The following is a 13,640-nucleotide window of genomic DNA, read 5'->3' as shown; positions in this document are numbered from 1 at the left end:
TTTTTCTCAGTTTCCCTTCATCTAAGAATGTCTTTATTTTGCTTTAATTCTTGAAGGGTAGTCTCACTGGCTGGAGATTCTGGGTTGACCAATCTTTTCTTTCAGCACTTAAAAAAAACTGTTGTTCCACTGTCTTCTGGCTACTATGGTTCCTGATTAAAACTCCACAGTAATTTGAATTTTGTTCTCCTGTTTGTAATGTGTCATTTTGCTCCAGCTGCTTTCAAGACATCTTTTGTCTTTCATTTTCTGAAGTTTGATTATGATGTGTCTTGACACAGACTTATTTAGATTTATCCTGTGTGTGGTCCTGAGCTTCTTGGATCTGTAAATTTGTCTTTTTCCAAACTTGTGAAGTTTTCAGCCATTATTTCTTCATATATATTACATTTTTGGCTCAAATATCCTTCTCTTCTCTTTCTGGTATTCCTATGACATGAATGTTAGAACTTTTTATGTTGTTCTACTGGTTCCTGAGGTTTTTTTCTTTCCTGTTTTTTTTTTTTAATCTTTTCTCAGTGTTAATTAGATATTTTCTGTTGACCTATCTTCAAGTTTGCTGACTTTTCCTCTGTCACCTCCATTCTGCTAATGAGCCCCTCCAGTAAATTTTTTATTTTCATTATTATAATTTCCATTTCTAAAAATTTTTTTACAGCTTCTATTTCTTTGCAGAGAATTTCCATCTTTCAATTCATTTCAAGAGTATTACTTTTACTTGATGGATCATGTTTATAATAGTTGCTTTAAAGCCTTTGATGATTCCAACATTTAGATAACCTCAGGATTGGTGTTTGTCGACTGCCTTTTTCCTTGAGAATTTTTAGGGTTTCCTTGTTCTTTGTATGTTAAAACATTTTGGTTTGTATCCCATACGTTTTGAGTAGTAGATTAAGAGAACTGGTCCTGTTAAAATGTTCAAAGCTTTGCCAGGCTGATTCTGGTGGGTTTCATGTCTGTGAAGCTCAGGGATGAACCAAGGTCTCCAGGCACTTATTAAAAGGTCCCTTTCTTGGTGCTCTGCATTCTGTGTCTGCCTCTCTCCCAGAACACTCCCTGGCTCCCAGGGGCCACCCTTGTGGAATGGGTAGAGATGGTGCCTCTTCTTTGCTGGTGCTCCCCTATAGTACAGCAGAGACGGTTAAAGAGCTCTGCTCTGCAGAGGGCACAGCTGTCACCCTCGGTGGGCACAGAGAAGGTGCCTCCCCACTGCTGGCACTCGTCTTGAGTAAGGCTGGAGGGCAAGAGACTCCGCTTTGGAGTGTCAACCTGAGGTGGGGATGAGAGGATAAAAGAGCTCCTCTCCTAGGGGATGCCGCCACCACTGGGGGCTACAGAGGGTAGTGGGATTCACCTGGCACAGGGGCTGGAGTGTTGGGCAAGCCCTGTCCGGTAGGGGCTGGCGCTGGTGAGGTGGGTGGGGGGTGGGCATTGCTTTGTGCTCATCAGAGTCGGGCCAGGGGAGCCAGAAGGGCCTGCAGGAGGGGCACGGCCAGGAGGCGCCAGTCCTTTCCAGCACCTGCTGCGGGGTCACCTCTGCACCCCGATCTCACCCTCCTGCCCCCCAGCTTCTGTCCACTCTTCAGAGTCCTCTGACATCCACCTCACTTGTTTTGGCCAGGCTTTCTCACCGCGACCGGCAGGAGAGCAGCGTGGTGTGTGCCTTGTCACCTTGGTCTGAATGCAAGTCCCTCATCACGTGATATTTTAGGCAGTGATGATACAAGGTGATTTTTACTATTGTTTGTACCAAAAAATATAAACTATTTTTAACGATGAAGTTTCTGGCATATCTGGACAGATGGGAATACTGCGAAGGAAAAAGAACCAGAGTGGGGTGGGTGTAGATAAATGTAACGATGAACACTGAGACGTCAAGGGGGGTGTCCGCTAGGCAGGCAAGAGGTCGATGTGGCTGAGGGAGCCTGGGGAAGAGAGAGTGTAGGAAATGGAGGGCTCCGTGGCTGCCGTGGATGGATTATCAAGGAGCGTCAATGCCATGGGAGGTGAACCCGGACGAGAAGACAGGATCCGAGACGCCCAGGAAATCCCGGGACACGGACCACACTCGCTTCAGAAGGGACCATGAAGGGCTAACACGAAGTGCAGCATGAAGAAAGGCGTGTTCTTTAAGAATTCAAGAGAAATGAGTATATTTCTAGAGCGATTACACAACAAAGACTTGCTTTCTACTCAAATGAACGTGAATACTTCTGAAATAACTGTCATCAGAGAAGGGTGGGCATCTCTGAGATCAGTTCCTCCAGGAAATGTCTCTGACACCCAAGATGAGATGGGCACCCGCGGACACTCCCCCTCGTGTTCTTGCGGGCCAGGCCCTCGAGCTTGCCTGCCTACCCTCTGGAGCCAGCATGGGGCTGTGCGTGCGGCAGGGGTACACGGTGCATTTGTTGGGAGAACGAATGCACGAACGAGGGACTGAGTCTGGAGTGAGACCTGTGTGTGCCACCGTGTCCTTGCGCGGTCAGGAGGGAACGGGCTCTGACAGGAGGCTGGCGCAGCTCATCAGCAAGGCTCCTGGAGGAGAAGGACAGTTTGTCCATCGTCCCTCCCAAACACCCAACCCGGGACCACAGCTACGTAAGAAACAAATCACACATCCCCAGACACGGGAAGAAAAAAGACTAGAGGGAAATGCCAACAGGGCCCACAGCTAGAGAGCAGACTTCCAAGTGATTATTTTTTCCTTTGTACTTCCTGTATTTTATAATTTTTCCACGGAAGAATTTCTGTGTCTTCTAATTCCACTCCTGTGTTCGGAATGCTGCTTCCTGCCCTGTAACTGAGACTCTGGGATGGGTACCCCGGGCCATTCTCCGCGAACGGTGCCCTGCAGCCCCGCAGCCCTGCCTTGCAGACAGCTCTCCCTGCGCTGGTGACACGGTGCTGGCCTTGCGGTCCCCTCTCCCGGGGCCCTGTGAGTCCCTGTCTGCTTGGCAGCAGTGGCGTCCTCTGCCCCTCTGAAGGGTCTCTCCATTCCTTCAAAGACGGAGCGGTGGGTTGGAAGAGGGGAGCAGGGATACGGGATAAATCAGCCTGGGTCCCCGAGGCTGGACCACCCCCCATGTGGGATTTGTCGACACCCCGTCTTTCTGTAGTGCACCCCTGGAGGGGGGACGGTGAGGGGCACGGCCACCACGAGATCATCACCCGCAGTAGTAAGGCCTTTCTGGAAAGCTGAGTGATAATGTTATTAACACTTTTATTACCTGTATGTTTTACAGGAATCAAACCGCCTCCAGCAGCTATAACTTGGGAGCCATGGAGGTGATAGAAGTAAAAGTAAAACAGCGAATTAAACCACAGTGAATCTGGTCTCTGGAGGAGGGGCAGAGGCTGCTTCACTGAAGGGGTTCAAAAATGTGAACCCTGAGATTCTGCTCTGGCTGCCGAAGCCGGTCCCTGTACCCCGAGGTCCGGGGTGGGACCCAGCAGCAGCCACGGCCTGTCCTTTCCCCCCGTCCCTCAAACACCACCCATCCCAGGAGGGTCGGCCCCGGACAGAGCGGAGGTGATTTCCTCCTCTCCTCTCCGCATTCAAATGAAAAGGGCGACCCAGGCCCCAAAAGTAACCGGGATCCTTTCATGCTAGAATCCATCTATATCTGTTATTTCTGGGGCTTAGGAAATGTTAGGAAACAAGGATGGACAAGACGTTTCTCTTCTGCTCTTTAAGCAAGTTCATTAATAAATAAACACTGCCCTGTGTCTTCGAAATCAAAGAAAAACCGGTGTCTCCAGCTACGGAACTCTCCAGGCGTCTTACAGAGTGTGGAGCCTCTCGGCGTCGGCAGAGGAAGTTGTACATAATTCATGTGTCCAGCGCGGCCGGACAGGCCTCCTGTCCACCGTGCCCGGGAGCCGGGCATCTGTGTGTGAGCTCCAGCCAGTCGGCCAGGCCTCGGGAGGCGTTTTCAACTGCAGGCTGTGACGGTAGCGGGCGCTGATGTCAGGGTGCGTGAGCCCGGGGGGCCCTCCCTTCCCTCGCCAGCTCACCGTTCCACGCTGGCAGCAGTAACCTCTCAGGAAACTGCAGAGCAGACCGTCAGCTCTGCCTGGGGCCTCCCCAAGCTCCGTCCTCCTTACCCTGACGCGGCGGCAGCAGAGCCACCCGGCTGAGCCAAGAGACCTCGGAGCCTGGAGGCCCCCGTGCGGCCTTCCGGAATGTTCCCGGGCTCCTGCTCCTTTGAGCATCATCTTGGAGTGCAAAGCCCCTTATAACGACACTTTTACTGACTTCCTAAGAGGGAGACCGAAGAGTCCAGCACGGCTTTGAACGTGTCATAACATTGCTTTGTGTCGGCTCATTTTCCCTCCCGGGTAAGCTGTCCGTCCTCTTTTCGGGTGCAGGGTTCCCCAGAGAGCAACCAGCGTTGATTTCCTCTCTGCCTCACCACGCGGGGCTTACGTGGGGCCCTGGACTTCTCAGCACCACTCAAAATATCCTGAAATTTTTGCGTTTTTTGTTTTTAATAACATTTGCCTTGGAAAATTTCCCTCTTGGGAACACACACACACACACACACACACACACACACACACACACACGATTTATTCTCTAGGACCCTGATTTCCATTAACAAATGAAGCCAGCAATGAAAGATTCTTTTGATCCACTGCAAATACCCATTTCCACCAGTTCTAATTTCACCTGAAACACGATATATAGGAAGTGACACGTGTCAGAGACATATAGAGGCCATCTAGTTTCTCTCCACTCATTTGAAAAGACGGCCCCCCTGAGAGAGCCTCACGCGCTGGCCCTGTCCGGACACAAGCTCCTGTGGGGGGCAGAAGTGACCGTCCACTCCCCACGGGGTTCACGCTTTACCAAGGCTTCTGACTCCAACATACGGGGTGCTTGCCACGTGCCCCGGTTATGAACTGGGGGGAAATCCCTCCTCGGGAAGAAGCCCAGAAGGACTCCAAGCGACAGGCGGAACAGGCTCATTTTCAAAGGCGCTTCGTGGATAAACGAGAAGCGGCTCAGGCTCTGCGAGGACGTGTGTGGAAAAGAGCACACAAACCCCGGGCCCCGGGGCCCTGCGGGGGTTCTGGGGGAAACGTGGAAGAGCGCCTGAGCTTCCCGGGAATACAGTGGAAAACGGGATTGTGCGTTTTCCTTGCTATCTTAAGTCAGCACACCTGACCTCTCTGTCCTTACTCAAAATCCTGATACTCGTTTCCCTTCTCTGCATTCCGTACCTCACCCTTCATCAAACCCGGCGCTGGTGGGACTGAAAGGCATTTCGCCTCCCCCCGGCCCGATTCCCGTGCAGGAGGGTCTGATGGAGGCACCGATGTGCGTGGGGAAGTCCAGCAGGACACGCCAGGAGCATGGACCCCCACGGCTTTGCCCCTCCCCAAAGCCACGTCCTCTTACCCGCCACCCTGGGCACCGACTTTTTCTCCACCATCTTGCTCTCCTTTCTGGAGTCGGCGGGCACGACGGCTTTCTCCGGCTCGCTGGGGCTCGCGTGAGGGGGCGCGGGGGGCTGCGGGAGGGTGAGGGCCTGCAGAAGCGGCTTCCTGGGCAGGGGCGGTTTGGAGCTGGGCTGCTCCGACGGTCGGGCCCTCACCTTCCCAGGGTCGTTCGGGGACCGGGCCCCTCGAACGCCGGGGGCCGCCCCCACTTGACATCTGTCATCTTTTGAGAGCAAAGTCAGTCCTCCCTTTTCTAACCTGATCTCGGCACTGTATCTTTTTACTCCTTTCTGTTCTGGAGAGGAGCTGGCTCTGTATTTGAAGGAGAGGGAGGTGGAACGGAGCTTGACGGGAAAGGTGGCTGGCCCCTGAGTGGCCGGGCAGGGGTCTCTCGCGGCTGGAGAGGTGGCCGCCTTGCGAGGGCCCCCGCCCAGGGCGGCCTGGCTGACCGCTGTGTCCCCGGAGCCCTGAGCATCGCGCTCCTCTGGGTCCAGTTTCCCATTCCGGGGCCCAGACGGCCCCTGGAGGTCATCGAGCTCCGCCTCGCTCCTCCAGGCCAGGCCACTCCTGAGGAGGGGCAGCCGGATGGCAGAGGGGCCCGCAGGGCCCGTGCGCTCTGGGAGGCAGACACTGCCCGCGTGTGGCCGCAAGCGGCAGGAGGACACGGAGAACTTCTTCATGCTCCGCAGCTCGCTGCCTCCGCTCTCCAGCTTCCTCTCCGGACCCCCCCGTGGAGAAGACACCTGCCCGGCCTTGGGGGCCTCAGCGGGGGCCGCCTCTCTGTCCAGGGAGCAGGGCGTGGGTTCTCCCTGCGGCGACTCGGGGGCGAGGGGTGTGGGAGATGGGCTGAGGCTGGCGCTGGCCGACGGGGCCTTGTGCTTCAAGCAGCTCTTGGGGGCCTGTGGGCTCGGGGCGGGGGATACAGAGGATTCTCTCTCTGCTCCCTCTGGACTGGACACCTCCAGGGTCAGTTTCGCCTCCTTCTGGGCATCTAGGTCCGGCCTGTCGGGACTGGAGGGCATCTCCAAGGTGGCGGTGGTGACGGTATCTGGGGGTGCCGTGTGCCCCTCAGGGATGCAGGCAGAGAACCGACTTTCAGTGTCGCCAGGAGCACAAACTGCCCCATCCACGGTGTCCTGCTCCTGGTGTCCGCTGTCAGCCTTGGACTGCGGGGGGCCTTCTGGCAGGGATGGGGGCTCCGAGCAGGGGGCTGGCTCTGACCCAGGCTCAGTGTCCTCTGGGGTGGCCTGGCAGCTGCAGGGATCATCCCCAAGGGCCGGCCCCTCCTCAGTGCTGGCACTGAGTGCGGGGCAGTGCTGCAGGCGTGCCCGCCTCGCGTGGGTGCCCCCAGGCTGTGGCATGGCTGGGGTGTCCGGCTCAGGGCCCCTGACATGGGTGCCCCCAGGCTGTGGCAGGGCAGTGGGGGTGTCCAGCTCAGGGCCCCTCGCGTGGGTGCCCCCAGGCTGCAGTGGGGTGGCGGGGGCCCCTGGTTCAGAGCCCCTGTCCAGCACCAGGTCCTGCTGCCCAGGGCTGGGGCTCTCTTCTGCGCTGACCTTGGGGATCACCTTCTCGCCCTCCTCCTCCTCCTCCTCCTCGGGGGCGCACGTCAGGTCACTCAGGGACTCCGACTGGGCACGCTGCAGACAGAGGGACAGAGACAGCACCGTTATCTTGGCTGTTAGGAAGCCCGCACAAGTTCGGTTTTCAGCCAAATGGTGGGCAGCTGTGCCCTCAAAACGGAGGTCACCGGGCCACCAAAGGACAGAGGCTGCTTTGCAGAGGAACGAGGCCAAGCCCAGCAATCGCCTGCCTTGCTCTGTGCTCGACACTGACTTCACTTAACCCTGGATTCATTCCGGCGAGGAAGGTGCTTCCAGGCCCTTGTACGCCTGGAGAAACGGGAGCTCAGAGAGGTCATGGCTCGGGCCAGGCCGAGCTCAGGGGCACGGCTGCAAAGCGCCCGTGTGCCAGAACCCGTCTCCCACCCATCGCACCGGCCCCATCCCCAGCAGCACCTCCTTTCCAGCAAAGCCAGGCTGGTTTCCTCAAAGCAGCTGTGGATCACGTTGCACTTTGGCTCGGGCATGGCCAACAGCAAGCCCCAAATTTCAGCTAACCTGGTCTCCACCTGTTTCTCCTCCTCTGTACTTGGGTCAAGTGGAGCCCCTCTGCTGGGCCCGGGGGGTGCCCATTCGCCCCCATCCCTCTCCCCGGCCCCCCTGCAGGCCGCTTCGGGGCTCCCTCGAGGGAAGCCTGGCCTGCTCGCCGCAGCTGGGGTCTCCAGCCATTCCCGTCTGGGACATCTTCCCCCGAAGGGTCCGTGGAATTCAGACTCTTGTCCCACTTCCTCAGTTTACACTTGCACAGGGTCACGGGGTCAGTGAATGCTCTCTCGGGAAGGAAACGTGACCACGGCAACCAGGAGCCACTCAAAAAGCAACACGTGAAAACGACCAAAAGCTTGAGGGCATTGAACTTTTTAAAAAGCTGGCGACCGGAGACCTTGGGGGGCCCCTCCCTGGCTGCTGCCTAAGGACAGCCCTCACCTCCTCTTTTTCTGCAGGTGGGGACTGTGACTCGGCACAGGGGCGTTGCACAGGGCTTTGGTTTGGTTTTGCTGTCCTTTTGACATTCCCAGCTGGCGTCCGCTTGCTCACGGGGCACGCGACGGCTGGGAGGCTGGTGACAATACCTGAGGTAGCTCTTGACAAAACACGCAAGTGATCTTTTGTCATTAAAAAGAGGAAGATGGGAAAAGGAGTTTACAGAAGAATTTTCAAAAGCTGCAGAAGCCTGACCTAGTCCCACGGTCGGCCTTTCTGCACCACAGGAAACTGGCGACGTGGAGAACTCTAGTAGGTGGGTGTCGTTTGAAAACTACCGGCCACGACACCAGGAGACCGCCTGGCTTGGCCACGGCAGGTAGAGCCCAGGAGCTCCGAGGAAAGAGCGGTGTGGGGCCTGGCAGGGCCGAAGGCAGGCAGGGGCCCCATCCCGAGGGGGCAGTGGACGCTGCCTTGAGGCCTCCAAGGCTGCCCGGATGCAGCCCGGGCTCGCTGGCCCATGGAGCAGGCAGCCCCCCGCCACCTGGCTGTCTGACGCCCCGGAATCCTCCGGAAAAGCCGAAGTGGGAAGACTGGAGGCCCGGCCCGCACGAGAGGGAGGTGCTGCCTCGGATGCCTGCTTGTCACCCGTCCTGCCAGAGAGAACCCCCCTGGGGGCAGACTCCACATCCTCTCCGGGCAGGGGAGGCCGCTGATGAGGCCGAGCCGGGAGCAGGCCGGACGCAGCAGTTCAGCTGGCACCGGGTCTGGCGGTCGGCAGCTCTGCCGGCCACGAGCCCCCAGGCTGGCCGTCTAAGCTCGCTGCTCCTAATGAAATGGAGTTAGGATTGTGACCCGGCGTGGATGAAGACAGAGTGCTGGGAGTCTGGGCCGCGGGCCACGTAGCCCTGTGCACACGAGCCGACAGCGTGGAGGCTGGTGGGCTCTCGGCTCCCACCGCACACACTGGGCACAGCTCTGTGCACGGGGGCAGCGCTGAAATAACAAACAGGGTTCCTCGTTCTGTTTCTCTTCCCCAAGCTCCCCTTCGTGGGGAAGCCAGGGCCAGGCTGATTCAGCCAAAGGCACTCGTGAATGTGCTTTTCAGAGTCATAACAAATAGCACTGACCTGAGAGCCAGGGATTTTTTACTGTGTGAGGTAGTCTTCATGGTAAGAAGAGCCCTTTTTACCCCCAGAGCTCCGAGAATTCAGAGCCCAGACACCGTGGAGGGGAGTCCGTGGCCTGGCGACACCGGGGGCAGCCTGGCCGCCTGGGAACGGCTTTTCTGCCCCGGAGAGAGAACCCAGGCAGCACAGGCAAGCGCCGAGGCCGAGGGAAGGCTCTGAGGAGCACCTGAGCCTCAGGGGGACGTGGGGAGCTTTGGGGAAAGAAAGCCTGGATATCACGGGGTGCAGCCAAGCAGGGGGAACCCGTATGTCACTGCCCAGGGACGTCCCCAGGTCCAGGAGGGCAGCGGGACAGGACAGGACAGGAGCCAGAAAGGCCTCCCACTGTGAGGAGCAACCTCAGGACCAGAGAGCACAAGGGGCTAGACGCTTCAGGACACAGGCCACCGACTCAGGAACCGAAGAGAGTGTGCCGGTGACCGCTGGCCGCCTGCCCGCCGGGAACACAGGGCCACTGCGAGCTTCAGCTCTGCAGCCCCCCAACCAGGAAGGGAAGGGGGGACAGAAATGACCCGAGTCTCAACGAAGGAATGACGGTGCTGACCCAGACTGACCAACCAGATGACCTGTTACTCTACAAAGGGGAGTTCGAGAGCCACGTCAGGTTCAGGAACTAAGAAAGGGAGTCAGGTTCTGCCACGTTGGCGGAGAGCGGGGAGGCTGCACTTCCTCCTGGACCGGGGCCGGGCTTCCCACTGCCATCGGGTCCTGCCCAGGCCGTGGCCAGCACCCGCTCCCCTGCCTGGGCAAAAGACACCCCAAGGAGCCTTTCAGGTTGGCGCCAGCCCAGCCCCCACGGCCATTTGTAATGTCCATTTGGAAGAGCTGAACTGCAGAAGTTAGCTGAGAGCCGGGCTGTTCTGGAAAATCTCTGTGCTGTCCAACACAGAAGCCACTGGCCACACGTTACTGCTGAGCATTTGAAGTGTGTTAGTGCAACTGAGTGGCTGACTTTTTTTATTGTATTTCATTTTAATTGACTTAAGTTTAAATTTTAATTCATTTAAATGTAAATAGCCACATGTGGCTAGTGTCTACTACACAGGAATGCTCAGCCTTAAGGCAAGAAAAAAAATCAAGAGATCCCAGGGCAGTCTCATTTTTTACCTCATCTTTTGCCTCAGAGCCTCTGTGCAGGCTGTTCCCTCTGCCCAAATGCTTTTCCCTTCACTCGTACCCAGCTAACCCTGGCCCATCCCCTAAATCAAGGCCTCGTCCATTCCTCCAACAGCACCCAACTTTTCCCCACAGCCCTTCCCATGGTGTCAGCTCATCTGTCCGTGACTACTTGTTTGTCTTCCTTAGCAGGTTGTAAGTGCCTTAAGACAGGTCCCTGTGCCCTTGGGTCCCCACTGTGTCCCAGTGCCCGGCTACAGCTGGCCAAACACCTGCGAGGGAGGGAGGAGACGCTGTGTGAGCATCCTTCTCAGGCCACCATCCCCCGTGGCCGGGCTGGCCGGGGGGAAGGCACCGCAGGCAGCCTCGGTTAGGGGAGACGACAACGACTTCTAACCCGCTGGCACCCCGAGGCCCAAGTTCCCGCAAGCGGCCCCTGAGCTCCCAGCACTGCAAGGTGAGGTGAGGATTCCACCCAAAGAGGGGCCTGTCCTTCCAGAGGAACGAGCCCCCGCCGGTAAGTAGCCCTCGCCCAAAGGAGGCGGCCACTCCAGTGCTGCCGCTTCTCCCCCTGCCTTTCCCGCAGCCCCCCATTCCTCAGAGGCGCCCAGCTCTGTGCAAGCACCTCCAGGGCTGGAGAGAGGGCTGGGACAGGAACCCAAGGAGGAAAGGCAAGGAACACGCCTTTCCAAAGACCACTTCCCAGCGTGGCGGCTGCTGGGAGGGACACGAACTTGGCGACGTGAAGATGGGGGACTCTTTTCAGCAGGGCAGTCGGGGGAGCCTCTGGGCCGAGTCCTCTGAGCTGAGACCTGGAGGCTGGGAAGGAGCCAGGCGGGAGAGGCGCGTCTCGGGCAGAGGGCACAGCGAGCTGCACGGCCCGGGGAGGGCCACGGACCCCGGGGACAGCGGGGCAAGCTCGAGAAGCGGAAAGAGGCGAAAGAGGCCAAAGTGGCTGCAGGCTCTGAGCAAGGGGGTCACGGGGTAGGTGGGGCCGGGTCTCCCCAGGCCTCGAAGGCCGGGGCGAGAACTCCGAGCCTCCTTTCAGGGCAGTGAGCTCAAGGCCCACGGGAGGCTCCCAGTAAGGGCAGAAGGAACGAGCGAATGAATGAAGGAGTGGAGCACTCAAAAAGGGGAGGACGTGACCAGCAATTTCCGGTCCCGCCCATGGGTGAGGGGACCCCGGGTGGGGGCCGTGTGGGGGGCAGGAGGGGCCGGTTACCGAGGACAGCCGCCGCATTTTACTGGAGCGCTGGTTGCGGGGCTTGACCAGGAGCTTGTGCTTGGCCGCGGAGTTGTCCAGGCAGGAGGAGGACTCGGGGGGCTGGCTGAAGTCCGCTGGGGGCGCCCCGCTGCTGTCTGATGGGGAAGGGGGCTGCCTGGACGGGGGCTGCTCCGGAGACGGCGGCCGTGACGAGGAGACGAAGGAGACCTGCACGGACAGGGAGGGAACAGCGGAGCGTCAGCGTCACCGCGCGTGTGGGCTCAGCCGTCCATGCTCCCCCGAGGGTGCCGGGGGGCAGGGCGTCAAATCTGACTCTCAGCTGGGGGGGGCTGTGATTCTCCCTTAGAAAGGTCAGTGTCGGGGAGCTTACAGCGTACGGCCAATCCCTGCAAACCCTTCGCCTGTTTCCAAGAACACGCAGAGGACCCAACTTGCACAGCCACAGCGGGAGGACTCTCCTCGGCGGGAGGACTCTCCCCAGAGGGTTCTCTCTGGTGGGAAGACTCTCCCCAGATGGAGGATTCTACCCAGCAGGAGGACTCTCCTTAGAGGGAGGACTCTCCCCAGCAGGAGGACTCTCCCTGGAGGGAGGACTGTCCTCAGCAGGACTCACCCCAGTGGGACGACTCTCCTCCATGGGAGGACTCCTTGTCGGGAGGACTCTCCTCAGTGGGAGGACTCCCCAGCTGGAGGACTCTCCTCTGCCCTCCCCACCGCTGGTGCCAGGCCCTCCCCAGCCTCGTCTCTCCAAGGTCCTGTCTCCAGAAGCCAAGAGGGCAGCCCCAAGATGAGAGGTCAGGGCTTGAGGCACAGGATTCGCCGACCCCACCACCGAGCTGTCCAGGCCTGCAGCTTTGGCTATTCGATCTAGAATGTTTCCATGTTGCTGAGCCTCCTCTTGGAGAAACACGGCTTTGAGTTACGTCTGTTACTTTGTAAGCATTTGACCAGTTTACACCTCAGCAGGGAGGACGTGGCCCCTCCCTAAGGGGCCTGCCCGTCGTACATGGGCAGCCCCTTGGCGGGCGGGCTCTAGGTGGGCTCTCCCGCTGACAGGAGCAGGTGGTGCGGGCAGCGGGCACCACTGAGCGAATCAGCCCAGACCTGGGGCGAGGGGCAGCACGAAACTGGGAGGTGCCGGGTTTTTGTGACAGACTCGTGACCTTCAAACGAACAAAGAAAACAACTTTGCTCTGGCAGGGTGTTCAGCAGCGGTGCCAAGTTTAGATTTTAACCTGAGAACATAATTTTACTCCTTATGCAACGATTGAGGAAGGCCTCGAGGCAATGAACAAGGCCCCAGACAGTGAGCTGCCCTGCACTGGGGGCCTCACCCACCTCGGGGTTCCCTGGGGCACATCTTGCTGCTCCTTTGCCCGTCCCTGGGCCTTCGCCACACTAGACGGGGCCGGAAGGAGGACATTGTCCCCCGCAAGGGAATAACTCAGGAAGGAGCTTGTTTTCTGTGACAACATAAAGGCCTTTTATGTTTTCTAATGAAAGTATAAAGTTTATTTCTGTAAACTGAGAGAAGACAATTACTAAAATGATAACATGAGGGAGAAAGGGCTCTAGGTGGACATAGTCCATCCCCGTCTCTGGTTGAGCTTCTCAGATACTCACAAGAATGAAGCTAGAAAGATTATCTTTAAAACAGACCAGGACGACCAGCTGGGCCGACAGCCCGGGCCTTGGCTCCCGCTCCTGCGGCAAATGACTTAGGAAATCATTTTAGATTGGGCCCATGATCGCTTTCCCAGACAGGCCTCCTCATGGGCCACAAACGAGACGCAGATGACTCACAAGCACTCCAAAGCCTCAATTCTCACCCTTGTTTAGAGGAACAAATACTAAAACGTGGTAAGAGATTTGTTTTTTCCCTCCCTGTTTGGGACTCAAGGGAGTGGACACGGGCAGTGACCCCACAAGCGGGAATGAAGACGTGGCAGCATGGGCCGCCTCCACCCTCCAGAAACCCAACCCCCTGGAGGCCCCCAGGAACTGGCGCCCCTCTTCTTCTCGCCTGAGTTGGCTGCTCTGCTGCCCAGGAGGAGACAGGGAGGCCGCGAAGGCTGCAGCGGAAAGCGCCGACGCCCTGGCCCGGCCTCGCTGTCCCCCGAG

At 58.0% G+C, this 13,640-nt stretch overlaps 1 protein-coding gene across 3 annotated transcripts in view; it reads right to left on the bottom strand.

The window, feature by feature from the left end:
* CRACDL (CRACD like) overlaps positions 1 to 13,640 on the bottom strand; it is a 120,731-nt gene that overhangs the window by 13,821 nt on the left and 93,270 nt on the right. For 2 of the 3 annotated variants that reach the window (XM_037807507.1, XM_037807508.1), the window contains exons 6-7: positions 11,517 to 11,726; positions 5,405 to 7,082 (exon numbers count right to left, since the gene is read on the bottom strand). In XM_037807507.1, the coding sequence (XP_037663435.1) occupies positions 5,405 to 7,082; positions 11,517 to 11,726 (1,888 nt within the window). Of the gene's footprint in view, positions 1 to 5,404; positions 7,083 to 7,991; positions 8,424 to 11,516; positions 11,727 to 13,640 lie in introns of those variants that run through there. The other variant, XM_037807509.1, reaches the window with a different exon arrangement.

This window comes from Choloepus didactylus, chromosome 17 (genome assembly GCF_015220235.1).
Source record: "Choloepus didactylus isolate mChoDid1 chromosome 17, mChoDid1.pri, whole genome shotgun sequence".
In the NCBI taxonomy this organism is placed as follows: domain Eukaryota; kingdom Metazoa; phylum Chordata; class Mammalia; order Pilosa; family Megalonychidae; genus Choloepus; species Choloepus didactylus.
Note: the sequence above shows the minus strand (reverse complement) of the source record. Positions and strands in the feature narration are given on the sequence as shown.